Consider the following 14464-nt stretch of genomic DNA (forward strand, 5'->3'; position numbering starts at 1 on the left):
TGGTATTTCACATCTTCATAGAGAATTCAATTTCACCGTGTCCATATCATACACAGCGGGGCACATTTTGTATTTTAGCTGCCCAAGTGCCCTTATTAACGAACAAGCTCAAACCAAACTGGTCATCATCACATATATGACACCAATGTTTGGACCCTCAATCATTTCTAGGTCCACCAACTTTCTATCACTGGATGCAGCCCCCCAAACCAACAGGTGTGCCTTGGCCAATATTAATAACAGAATTGTTTAATAATAACTGTTTATACCATATTTAGGGCATTCGTATTTAGATCTCGTACAAATACTCGGGAGACTTAAATGTAATTATGTAATAAAGGAATGGGCAAATATGTAATAAGTGAGGAGCCCTTATTCTATAAAAGGACTCCTCATCCTCACAATTGGGGGAGGCCAATTCCTAGGCCCTCTCACCCCCTCTCAAAGCTTCTCCTATCTAGAGCAAAGCTCTCATACTCTCTCCCTCACAAATACTCTCAAAGAAATACAATCAGTGTGGACGTAGCCCAAACCTTGGGGTGAACCACGATACATATTATGTTATTTACTTTCTTGCAGATTCACGGTCGGATTTACGTTGTTCCAAGACCTCCGGTTTTGTGCATCAACATTTGGTGCCGTCTGTGGGAATCGACACAAAAAGCTATGTCGGTTATCTTTCATTTTTTCATCTCACCACTGTGAGACCTCACCACACTCCACCTTGAATCTGCAAAGAAAACCCAGGAACCACCCGCCATCCCAAAACAAAGCGGAAATAACCGTCTGTTTCCTAACCTTACCCTCAACAATCCAAATCCCTTCCATGCAACCGCCACGTGTTCTAACCTCAGCCAGTGCAGATAAATATCCCTCCACATGTCCCCTCTTCGAAATCTGCCCCGATCTTATAGCATGCGTCTCGCATGCTGCGATGCTCAGAACTCGGAACAGTCACTCAGCGACACAGTAACTCAATGACTCAACGAGTCGTTTCATGCTCTGGAAACCATGAACGCCAAAGCACTTCTTTACTCCTTCTCTCTGAAGCCTAATATTGCCCCGCCTGATTTTTCGGCCACCAAGAGAAGTTTCAGCGCCGATGACCTGAGACCCCAAACGCCGTTTTGGTTTCGAGTGCGGATTCGGAACAGGGAGCAGTACTGCTGTTTCTTTCGCGTTTCGGGCGGCGAAGGCAAAAACCGGATGAGCGGGAAAGTGTTTGCAGACGTTAAATCGGAGGCGCACGACATATCGGAACCCGTGGATAAGTTCGACAAAGGGTTGAACGATGTCGTTTTGGTGAAGCAGGATTTGGAAGCGGAGTCTACGACGGAGGTTTCGTGATTACAAGAGTTTCTGAAATGATGGGTCATTGTCGTTTTGTGCTTTTCGGCTTTCCTTCTATGCAACATGGACAGAGTAAATATGAGCATTGCAATATTGCCCATGTCAGCAGAGTACAATTAGAACTCAGCAATTGTGGGTTTGATACAATCTTTTTTCTTCTGGGGATACCTCCTCACTCAGATTACTGGTGGAATATGGGCAGACATAGTAGGTGGGAAGCAAGTACTGGCATTTGGAGTCATTTGGCGGTCCATTACTACTATTCTCACTCATGTTGCTGCTAAAATTGGATTGCCTTTCCTACTAGTTGTTCGCGCTTTCTTGGGGATTGGTGAGGGTGTTGTTATGCCTACCATGAATAATATACTGTCAAAATGGATTCCTGTAGCAGAGAGAAGTAGATATTTGGCTCTGGTTTATAGTGGAATGTATCTTGGATCGGTCACCGGCTTGGCTTTTTCGCCATACCTAATACATCAGTTTGGGTGGCCATCGGTCTTTTACTCCCGTATTTTTTCATCTGGGTCGCAGCCTTTTCCATCTGGGCTTTCTTCCTTCTCATTTGGGTTTTCTTCTTTCTCATCTGGGTTTTCTTCTAAGATGGCGGCAACTGTGTTGTTTGATCCGTACGTTATCTGGACCTTATTCACCTCCCTCTTAGGTTTTCTCGCTCTCTCTGTTATCCGTCGTCGGAATTTCGACCACGCCAAGAGCAATGCTCAGATGCCCACAGTAATACGGTGTTCGTTCAGGATAAAAGCATCAGCAGCTCTGACTCGAATCTTCACGGGGCTTGGCACGAGAGGTTTGTTGCGACGGCAGAGCTGGTGAAGGCCACGGCGGTGATGAGAGGGAGCGAGTGTGACTCAGAAAGCAATCTTGATCATCAGAACCACACTCATTACGACTTGACGAAGATAAGCTTTTCCTCAATAATAAGTCTATTGTTATTTCCTTTGTCTGCCATCTGCCAAAAGAGGAAAGAAGAAAGAAAAGCAAGGAATAAACATGCAAAAGCACAAGGACACTACTCGAAGCTGGGGTCATCCTTCAAAAGCTTCATTTCCGTCCATCATCTTGTTGAAAAAGAAGAAAGAAAAAAGACAGAGACACAATGGAAAGCAAAAGGAAAAGAGAAAAAGAAAATGGAAAATGAGGTCCGTAGCTGATGCCAAAGCAAAAGCAGAAAAGAGATGAAGAGACAGAGAGAGTGCAACAGAAAAACACAAGCAGAAGCAAGGAATAAACACCCCACCAGAAGGATGTGGTTTACTTTCCTTATTTTTGAATGATGTAATTTATTTTTCGTATATTTCGGAGATACCTGTATAAACCCTATCAGTGGGTAAAAACAAAAAGGCAAAGCCCAAAATAAATGGGCCGGAATTTTGTGTGGAAGGCAAAGGCCCATAAGCCCAAAATAGCACCAACCAGGTGACCAAAATTACATTCAGTACTACAAAAATTATTCAGCACCCTGCCGCTATTACCACTAACCAGGTGATCAAAAGTATGCCCAGTACTCCAAAATTATTCGGCAACCTGCCGCTATTACCACCAACCAGGTGATCAAAAGTACGCCCCGTACTTCAAATTATACATGAGCATTACTCATGTCAATCATACATAAACATTCATGAGCATTACTCATGTTAATCATACATAAACATTCATGATACATAAACATTCATGAGCATCACTCATGTCAACATCCATGAGCATCACTCATGTCAATCAACATAAACATTCATGAGCATCACTCATGTCAATCAGCTTCAAAAGCTTCATTTACAAAAGCTCTAGCTTCAAAAGCTTCATTTACAGAGCTCCAGCTTCAAAAGCTTTATTTACAAAAGCTCTAGCTTCAAAAGCTTCATTTACAGAGCTCCAGCTTCAAAAAGCTTCATTTACAAAAGCTCTAGCTTCAAAAGCTTCATTTATAGAGCTCCAGCTTCAAAGCTTCACTTGCAAAGTTTCACCTACAAAGCTTCAGTGCAGGGTATACAAATACCGCCTCCGAACAACCGCCACTTCGGCCCATACACGGATTCAATTTAAAGTCTCCAGCCAACAGACTCTATTGACCGAAGACTTAGGGGACTATACTATACACCATATATTAGGCCTCAACTGGGCCTCATGAAAAATACTTGGGGGACTTAGCCCATTATTTATGTATTGAGGAGTGAGCCTTTATTTTACAAAAGGGACTCCCTCAACTTCATTAGAAAGCAACGCCACCTATTGAGCAACCGTCTCGCCGCGAGCATCGCTCTTAACCCATCACTTATGTATTGAGGAGCGAGCCCTTATTTTATAAAAGGAACTCCCTCACCATCATTAGAGAGCATCAACTCTAGCCCATCGTTTATGTATTGAGGAGCGAGCCCTTATTTTATAAAAGAGACTCCCTCACATTCATTAGAGAGCAATGCCACCTACTGAGCAACCGCCTCGCTGCGAGCATCACTCCTAACCCATCACTTATGTATTGAGGAGCGAGCCTTTATTTTATAAAAGGGACTCCATCACCATCATTAGAGAGCATCAACTCTAACCCATCGTTTATGTATTGATGAGTGAGCCCTTATTTTATAAAAGGGACTCCCTCACCATCATTAGAGAGCATCAACTCTAGCCCATCGTTTATGTATTGAGGAGCGAGCCCTTATTCTATAAAAGGGACTTCCTCAACTTCAACGCTATAAGCCGAGCTAACCAAGGCAACCTAAGCCACGAGCCGAGCAGCCTTGTAGCATGTGCTACTTCTAGTTGAGCATCACTTCATATTGAGTACCGCCTCATATCGAGCACCAGTTCAAGACAACATCTAGTTACTCCAGCCCACACATGGACTGAATTTCAAGTCTCCAGCCAAAAGACTCTCTTGACTGAAGACTTGAGGGACTACTGTTTATACCATAGTTAGGGCCTCCTTATTTAGATCTCGTACAAATACTCAGGGGACTTAAATGTAATTATGTAATAAAGGAAGGGGCAAATATGTAATAAGTGAATAGCCCTTATTCTATAAATGGACTCCTCATCCTCACAATTGGGAGATGCCAAATCCTAGGCCTTCTCACCCCCTCTCAAAGCCTCTCCTATCTAGAGCAAAGCTCTCACACTCTCTCCCTCACAAATACTCTCAGAGAAATACAATCAGTATAGACGTAGCCCAAACCTTGGGGTGAACCACGATACATCTTGTGTTATTTACTTTCTTGCAGATTCACGGTCTGATTTACGTTGTTCCAAGACCTCCGGTTTTGTGCATCAACAATAACAAAAATTCCACATGGCACTATTTCAGTAGTGGAGTTTGTTAGTATAGTTAGAAGGGTATTATTGTAATTGAGATATATGGCTATATAAGAGATTGTATATCTATTATTTCATTAAGTTCAATTGTATATATTTTCTCTAATCAATCAATACAATCTCTCTTGTTTTCTCTCTACCAATTCTTTATGTTCCTCTGTACCAATCTTCATCTTTTGTAATGTAGTTAACATGTTACCAGAGCCACCAGGCTTACGTCATTGATTCTGGTGGTTCCGTATTTTTTTTTAGATTTCTTTTTCTAGTTTTATTTTCTCTTCAGATTTTCTTGAATTTTTCGTCTAAGTTCTTTGGTGTTTCTTTCTTCTCTCTGATCCCCGAATCGTAGAAGGAAGCAGAATCAATTTCTTACTTAGTTTTTGTAGATGCGAATCGACTGAGAATGAGCGTTCTTTTAGAGATCTTTGGTGCCACCAACGTGTTCCAAGCGACTCTATTTCTTGAAAGGCTTTGTCCTGGCCAGTTTCTAAGAGCAAGATGTTTCTAGAAGATTACCTTTTCCTGATTTAGTCCAACTATCACCTCCATCTCACCGTCATTCATCTCAATCAGATCATTGGCATGCATGGATACAAGAAGATCTACAAAGTTCCCAAGAAACGTTTGAGCGAAGCCGTGAGTTCACTGTTGTTGGTCGATCCGGCCTATGTGATCACCATCCTGGAAAACGTCGTCACTGACCTCACCGATTTCAAATGGGTCCGGATAAGAGTTGGGTTTGCAGATCTGGATCGGGATATATACGAGTCCTCCTCTCTGATCCTCAAGATCTAGCTGCACAGCACGCACCCTATCTTCTTCGTCATCCCTCGTCGCCATTGCCCCACCGACCTCGGCGACTCCATCTCTTACGACGATCTCGCGTTGTCCTCCTGCTGGTTCTCCGTACACACATTCTTCTCCTTCGACGATATGGACAGCATGCTCTGCCGAACCTCCTCCGGAATCTCGCTTTGGTTCTGGTTCTCCTCATTCGGCTTGCGACGCAATGTCATCGTGTTGGTTAAAACGGCACGAATTGCGCAGTGGCGTTGTTGTTAAGGATTTTGTTTTGATCCAGGTGTTTCCCAAAATCTTATACTTCTTGTTCGCTACAGTTCAGGTGTTTGACAAATTGTCCAGCTCAGAATTTTCATGTGAAGGATCTGCAGATTTTGAGAATTGTCAATTGGTTCGTCGCCATTTCTGATCCTGAAAATGTTTTCCACTGACTTGTTTGGTGCTCGAGTTGGAAGTTCAAAGGTCTGAAAAGTGAATTGTTTGTCTGAAATCGCGCAGTTTGAAGATTTGGGGAAGTTCACATTGAAAATCAAGTGAATTCGTCTCTGCTAATGATTTTGTAATGTTTGGGAGTTTTTGGTTGAGAATTTTGATATGTTGATATCATAAAGTGTCATTCTTTTTGTGTATATCTTAGAGTGTCATTCTCTGGGATTTGAGTTTCTTAGTTGAAAATTACGATTTGAAAATGCAAAGGCAGGAAGTGTCATTCTTTCTGGGTGTATCTTGAAGTGTCATTCTCCTTGGTTAATTTTGGTGTTAGTATCTAGGAAGATTTAGGAAGCTATTAGGAGTGTCATTCTCCTTGGTTGATTTGGTTTCTTGGAGTGTCATTCTACTTGGTTGATTTGGTTTCTTAGAGTGTCACTCTCCTTAGTTGATTTGGTGCCAGTCTCTGTAAAGCTTAGTTAGTTCAAAAAAAAAAAATATATATATATATATATATATATTTTCTTCAAACTCCTCTATAGATGACAAAGACTTCAACATATTAGGATTAGAAATTGTATTGTGCAGATCATTTTTTAGCAGCAACATACATTTCAGCGAGCCTCATGGGTTGATCAATTGAGCTCTCATAAATTTCTAGTGAAGCGTTAGGATTATATAAGGGATTGGAGAGAATGGAGTTTCTTGCGGCTTGTCTGAAGGGCAAGTGGGAGATGATGATTAGAAGCAGAGGTTCGGGTAACTGTGAAAGAGAAAAAGAGATTTCTTGTTTCGAGGTTTTCTGCACCCAGTGGTATTCATTTGTTTGGGGTTTTCTGCAGTGTTCTTGAAGCATTGCAGACATCTTGGTCTTGCAGTTCCAGATCAGTTTCAGAGCTCTAGCTAGTTCAAACTTCACTTGGCTACACCAAGTTCAGTTTGAGGGGGAGTAATAACATAATTGTTTAGTAATAACAGAAATGCCACATGGCACTATTTAAGTAGTGGAGTTTGTTAGTATAGTTAGAAGAGTATTATTGTAATTGGGATATATGGCTATATAAGATATTGTATAGCTATTATTTCATTAAGTTTAGTTGTATACATTTTCTCTAATCAATCAATACAATCTCTCTTGTTTTCTTTCTACCAATTCTTTCCCTTCCTCTGTACCAATCTTCATCTTTTGCAATGTAGTTAACAAATATAAGGGGGTGTATTCAATTCCCTCTAATTCCTCAACTTTCTCAAATTCTTTAAATCAATTTCTAATTGAATATACCTGGAATGTTATAAATTTCTTTAAAATATTAATTGAATACATCCGGATTTCTAAGGATTTTAATAAACTATCTTAAAATTCTAATTGAATACACCTTGAATTTTAGAGAATCACTTAAAATCTTGATTAAATGCCCCTAGATTCATTACAAGAATTAAAATCCCTCAAAATCTCAATTGAATACATCTCCTTAAGTCTTGTAGTGTCCTTTTTGTGTAATGAGATAGTAACCCTTTTAAGACCTCCTTATTCGAAAAGTTACCCAGTTACCCATGTTTATATCCCAGATCGACTGTTGAACAAGGCATATCACAAGCACTTGCCAAAGAGAGCGAGAGAAAGTTACTTACAACTGAGACACAATTTCTTATGACTTTGTATTCCAAACACATTATGTACTGTCGTGTAAAACCAATAGAACACAACAATATTCTCACGGGCGCACCCCAAGTAATTAAAAAGATGATATGTTGTCACTCAGTACTACGGTCTGGTGGTATTCATCTTCACTTAGAAATGAGAGATTCTTAGGTTCGAATCTTGTGGATAGCGGATTTGATACCAAATTAGGCTACTCATTATGTGGTTTTGCCGAACTCTCTCTTCTCTTAGTGTAAAAATATCGATGTACTAAAATAAAAAATAAAATAAAATAATTTTAAAAAAAAAGATGATGTGTCTTTGCCATTTTATGGGCCACATCAACCTGGTGAGTAAAAATTGATCTACAAGTTTTGGATTTTCCAGCGATCAAATCTCCACTGATTGCGATCAAATCTCCACTGGTTGAAGGCTGATCTGATTTAGTGAATCTTGCACTCCATTGCAATTTATTTGATACTTTAAAAAAAAAAGGTGCGGGGGGTGGTGAAGGGGACAACTAATAGCAAGCCATAATTATCTATTTCTTCTGGGTTCGGAGAAGCTATGAGGAATTTCACCCTACCTATGGCCACAGTTAAGCAAAAGCACCAGCTATTTGACTGCAATTGCAACGTTTTGCTCACAATTTATTTATTTTTATTTGTATGATATTGACAAGTAGCGTAAAATAGTGTGGAGATTTTCTAAACAAGTTTACATTGCAAGTTTTCTTCAATAGTTTGAGAAATAAATAGTGAAGATTGATTCTAAGAAATCGAACAATGTTATTTAAAAAGTCAAACTACATTATAGGCTGGACTACCGAAGACAAATATGTTTACATTAGGACAATGACAAGTTTAGGTTTTCTCTCGTCAAACAATGTCAACTTTAGGTTATAAGGGAGTGGAAAGGCCTCTTTGCTTACTTGCCATAATTATGTAATGCGTGTATAATCATAATAGTAAGGGTAATGCTATTCACGCATCCATTTTTATCTTCCACACACATTTGTTAATTTTTGTCCATTGATTCTTTTCAATACGTTTGATCTGATGATCAAAAATTTAGAAAGGTGTGAAAGGTAAAAATGTGTGTGTAGATAACTCTCCCCAATAGTAATTATGTATTCCTATTTGTTTTATTGGTAAATGTTGACATTTTCATGAACTAATTAAGAATGTTCTCAATTTAATTCCTTGTGGTGCGCCATATCACAATCACACTTAGCTCTAGGGTTGGACTCGCTTGCACTAGCTTCACGCCGATTATGTGCATGGCGTGATGGTGATTTGATAATTTCGTTTTTTGAGTTCGAATGAACTCTATCATGATTTCGTTTCTTGGGTAATAAGTATACCTCTTACATATTTATTTTTTGAACAAACAATATTATCTACACTAAAGAAGTGAGGAAGTGGCTAAGCCTCACAATTGACTAATAATAATATGGTTCAACTCCGACCTCATGCAGTTCCACCACACTTGGTGTGAGGATTGTCCTAGTGAGACGATCTCACCGATTATTTTCTCTAATTTTAATTAAACTATCCTTAACTTTTAACCATTTTATACACAAAGAGGTGTCCTTTTTAAGGGAAAAATAACTACAAAATAAGAGTAATTGCATTCGGTTTCACCTTCAAGCACTATACATATTATTCATTTCATTCGGTTTCACCTACTAGCTAGCAGTCTATGCATGTGATAGGATCCATTTCGATTTTGGATTTTGCTTCCCAAATTGAAATTTACCTTTTCAATTTGATTTACCAAAATTACAATTCGATTTTCGTTTCACCTACTAGCTGTCTATGCATGTTGATGTGATCGTGTAATGCCAAAATTACAATTATATTTACAATACACTGAATTTAGGTCCTCTTTTTTCTCACTTTGTGATTAATAGACTTTAATTATAGAGACTATAAATTTTCTCCAAATAATTCGAGCCAAGTTTGAGTTAGAGAAACTGAGTCGTGCTGAGGTTTGAGCACCTTAGTAATCGGCTTCAAATAAATAGTAAAGACTGATTTTAATATTACTTCTAAGAAATTGAACGGTGAAGATTATTTAAAACGCCGGACTACTTGATATGCTAGACTCCCAAAGACAAATCTGTTCACATTGAGGACAATGGACAAGTTTAGGTTTCCATTTTTTTTTTTAGAAAAATTAAAGAAAATGACTTCAAATTTTTATATTTTAATAAAAAAATTATTCATTAACTTTATTTAATGATAAAGGACAAAATAAAAAACATAAAAAACACCACACGCGCTGGGCATATTCACATCCCACTCCACCCCCCATTTCCACTTTGTTTTCTCCCTATTGTCAGCTAACATTAAGCCATTATTATTATTATTATTATTATTATTATTATTATTATTATTATTATTATTATTATTATTATTATTATTATTATTATTATTATTATTATTATTATTATTATTATTATTATTATTATTATTATTATTATTATTATTATTATTATTATTATTATTATTATTATTATTATTATTATTATTATTATTATTATTATTATTATTATTATTATTATTATTATTATTATTATTATTATTATTATTATTATTATTATTATTATTATTATTATTATTATTATTATTATTATTATTATTATTATTATTATTATTATTATTATTATTATTATTATTATTATTATTATTATTATTATTATTATTATTATTATTATTATTATTATTATTATTATTATTATTATTATTATTATTATTATTATTATTATTATTATTATTATTATTATTATTATTATTATTATTATTATTATTATTATTATTATTATTATTATTATTATTATTATTATTATTATTATTATTATTATTATTATTATTATTATTATTATTATTATTATTATTATTATTATTATTATTATTATTATTATTATTATTATTATTATTATTATTATTATTATTATTATTATTATAAGAGAAAGACTTCAAATTGAAATACATTTTCCCAATTTTATTTTTGTGGTGTTGTTTCCCAATAGTAGTCAAGATGACAAGAGAATTTTTCAATGTGCCCAGGACACAGAGTGATATATCACGTCTTTATACAAGTGGTGAGATTCTTGTGTTAAAAAATAAAATTTCCCACAACTTACATAATAACATGTGGTGTAGAAAGTTAAGATTGTAGGTGGAGGAGAAGAGGAAGCCGCAGATGGGCAGACAATAGAAGAAAATTAAGTAATTGGTGTAGAAAGTTAAGAAATTGAAGAGATACAGAGAAAATTTGATGAGTATCAAAGAAAATTAGAAGAAGAAAATGTGTTTGGAAGGTGAGAATGTGCCAAGAAAATTCAAGAAGAGGAGAGAGAAGAATGTAGTACCCAAAGTTTCATAAACAGTGTAATATCGTTAAGTTTCATGAACAGTGTAGCACTGTTAAATTTCATAAACAGTGTAGTACCGTTAAGTTTCATAAACAGTGTCGTAATTTTTCATAAACAATGTAGTAAGTTTTATAAACAGTGTCGTAAGTTTCATAAGCAGTGTAATAAGTTTCATAAACAGTGTAGTACTGTTAAGTTTCATAAACAGTTTATGTGAGGACACGTGGATCCACATGTCAGCTTTTTTTATATTTTTTTAATATTAAAATTATGTATTTTTCATTAAAATTTAAGTTCTTTTGTCATTTTTATTAAAATTTAAGGGTTTTTCATTAAAAATTAAGTCTTTTTATTAAAATAAACTTAGCCCAAATATTTTTCATGAAAGTTCCCTTTAATAAATTGGTTGGGGTATGACCTCTCCATCATTGGGGAGAGTCTAAACTTCAGAGGGCCATTTTCACGCGTGGAATCTCCTTGAATTTGTTCGCATCTTCTTATGGAATTTTTGTTTTTGTTCGGATTTTATTAGTCGATCTTTGATAAATTACTGATTATGTTATCACAAAATATTAACTCGTTAAACCACACCTTCGTTGTTTCTTGATTGCAATTCAGTCATTGCACAACCTCAAAATTGTTCCCGAAACTTTGATGAAATATATGATTTCAGCCCGTGAAACTTGGCAAATTCATCAATTATGTTGAACTTGACGTATTTTAAATTTTTTGAATGCCTAAATACCCCTATTTGAATGGTTGATGTACACAATTAATTCCATGAATTGTAAGGAAGAATGAATGGTTTTACATAAAAAAGATAAAAAAATATTAATGTTATAAATTCATTGCCTAATATATAATAACGATAAAAAATACCTAATGTATGTAATAATAAATGTTTAATTAATGTCACAAAAATTATATAAAAAGTACAAGTAAATTATTTTCTTATTAAAAAATTATAATTGTGTAGGTTTTTTTTAATACGATTGTTCGCTCCCACAAATAGTGAACTGTTGTGGCCTATTTTACTGAAGGGAGAAAGAGAGTGTCTTTATTTATAGTAAACTAGATAGGATTTTTTGCCTTGCAAATAATATAAGATCTTCTAGTATCCTAAAAAGAATCTACATATGGATCTAATATCTATTAGAAAGTGATATCAATGTGGTATGAAAAATGTGGTAAGAATAACATTTTTTATAATTAAAATCTAAATTAAGGATCATCTTCCTAATGTATAATTATTTAGTAAAGAAAATTTAAATTGAAAAATTAGATTGTATTTCAACCATTAAAAGTGTATAAATCTAATGACTTAAAACTTGTGTGTAAAATGTAGTACCACGAACCTGCCCTCATATCTAAACATGTACTGATAAAAATGGACAATATCTTGTACTTTTGTACATTCCAGCAAAAACAGAAAGAAAGAAAGAAAATACTATTGTCGATGCAGAGTCACCACATGATCCATGCACGTATTTTCTCTTTCGTAGTCATTACAATTTACATTAAAATTCACCCTACTATAAATCTTTAATCATTTTGATCGGTTATTACACATCCAATTAGTTTCAATAGCAAGCTGAGAATTTGACTCTCGCCCTCCATGGCCTCATCATTTGTACTCTCCTTCATTGCACTAATTTCAATAGCCATCACCATCCCCCTCTGCATGTCCTCTCCTAAAACAGCACTCCGAGGCTTCGAGACACGTCTCATTCATCGCGACTCGCCTGAATCTCCGCTATACAACCCTAGTCTCACTCGTGCTCAACGCAAAGAAGCAGCTCGTCGCAGAAGCATAGCCAGACAAAATTACCTCACAAGGCGAATGTCACCAGCAGCAGTAAGTAACGCTACTGCCCGCATTGATTACGATAATGGAGTCTACGTCATGAGGTACAAAATTGGAACCCCTCCAGTTGATACATTTGGATACTTTGACACTGCTAGCGCCTTAATTTGGATGCAGTGTAATCCCTGCAAAAAATGTTACAATCAAAGCATACCAATCTTTGAACCTGGAAAATCATCCTCCTACCGAAAGCTTATGTGTGACGATGACCGTGTGGAGTGTGGCCTAGTCCCAGATAACGGTTGCCCAAGTGAGGATGGTTCATGTACTTACATTACGGCTTATGAAGATGGAGCGTCTTCCGAAGGAGTCGCTTCCAAAGAAACATTCATGCTCGAAGGTGAAACAATCCCCGATATGACTTTCGGGTGTGGTCTGAAGAATTCAGATACGGATCCGGATGAAAATCCGCCAGGAGTTGTTGGTGCAGGTAGAGAACCAAGTTCACTTGTTGCGCAATTAATTAGAGAACGGACTCGTTTTTCGTTTTGCATTTCGCCTTTTAATCGAGGTAACCGTAGCAATGTGAAATTCGGTTCAAAGGCAGTGATCCATGAGGGTAATCAGACCCCATTATTACCTGGTCGATACGGTTGGTACCATATAGGGGTAGAAGGTATTAGCGTTGACGGTACTAGGCTCAACATTTCGGAGGATGTGTTCAGATGGAGGCCAGAGGGAAGAGGAGGCATCATCATAGATACAGGAACAACATATACTCACCTTGCATCGGAGGCTTATTACGCAGTCCAGAGCGCGGTGATAAATGCGCTACCGAATTACAAACACAAGATAAATCCCCATTCGGAGTTCCTGCTGTGTTATGATTCGGATGATGGCTTCCATATGAACATAGCACCTGATATAGAGTTCCATTTCAGAGATGATCGCCGACATGGGTTTGATTATACATTGGATCCGACTAATGTTTGGAATGAAGATGACTGCATGACTATAAAACCAGATTATCATGGCCTTTCTGTGTTGGGAATAAACCAGCTTGAGAATGTGAACGTCGGGATCGACCTTCAGAATAACATCGTAACTTTTAAGGACACTGATGACTGTCGGGATACCTAACTAATGTGTGCATGGTATAAATAATTAGTGATGTGGTCTAAAATGCGGTGCAAAAAATTCCATCGGTATCATCATCATCCCTGTACCATATATTAGGGCTGAAGAATCAAAAAGTCGTTTGTTGTTTCCTTTTCTGGGACTGAAAAATATTTTATGGTGGGTACTGAAATTATTATTTTTTTCTTTTTCCAGCAATTGTGATTGGTAATGAACTTAGTATGCTGGAAAAAGATCAATTTAGAAACTCTGGTGCGTGCTAGATCATCATCTGCCCTCACACCAGCATCATCATCTGCCGATCACAGATTGATATGTTGGATTGGAACCATGTAAGTACTGCTCATTGACGACCACGATGATCCCAACAACCGTGGCTGCAACATCGGGTGGTCGTTTGTTTGTGATCCAATTGAAGGATGGAGATTTGAAGACTTTGTATCATATGTTGGCTCCTCTCCAATTAATGGCAAAGAAGATGGAGCAGGCTCTTCTATTTACTACTTGAACGTTGACCCTTTTTTCAATACAATTATATTGGGGGTGGGAATTGAGCTATGACATATAATTGGAGTTCACAATTTGGTATCGTACTCGTCAT

General features: G+C 36.6%; 1 protein-coding gene and 1 pseudogene across 1 annotated transcript; both read left to right on the plus strand.

Moving 5' to 3' along the window:
• The first annotated feature begins 934 nt into the window (after positions 1 to 934).
• LOC108172362 (sodium-dependent phosphate transport protein 1, chloroplastic-like) lies at positions 935 to 2181 on the plus strand (annotated as a pseudogene).
• Positions 2182 to 12537: 10356 nt separating this feature from the next.
• On the plus strand, positions 12538 to 13866 carry LOC103426342 (aspartic proteinase nepenthesin-1-like). The gene has a single exon (XM_008364435.3). The coding sequence runs from the start codon at positions 12538 to 12540 to the stop codon at positions 13864 to 13866; it is 1329 nt and encodes a 442-aa protein (XP_008362657.2).
• The last annotated feature ends 598 nt before the right edge of the window (positions 13867 to 14464 follow it).

The sequence above is a fragment of the Malus domestica genome, chromosome 01 (genome assembly GCF_042453785.1).
Source record: "Malus domestica chromosome 01, GDT2T_hap1".
Classification (NCBI taxonomy): Eukaryota; Viridiplantae; Streptophyta; class Magnoliopsida; order Rosales; family Rosaceae; genus Malus; species Malus domestica.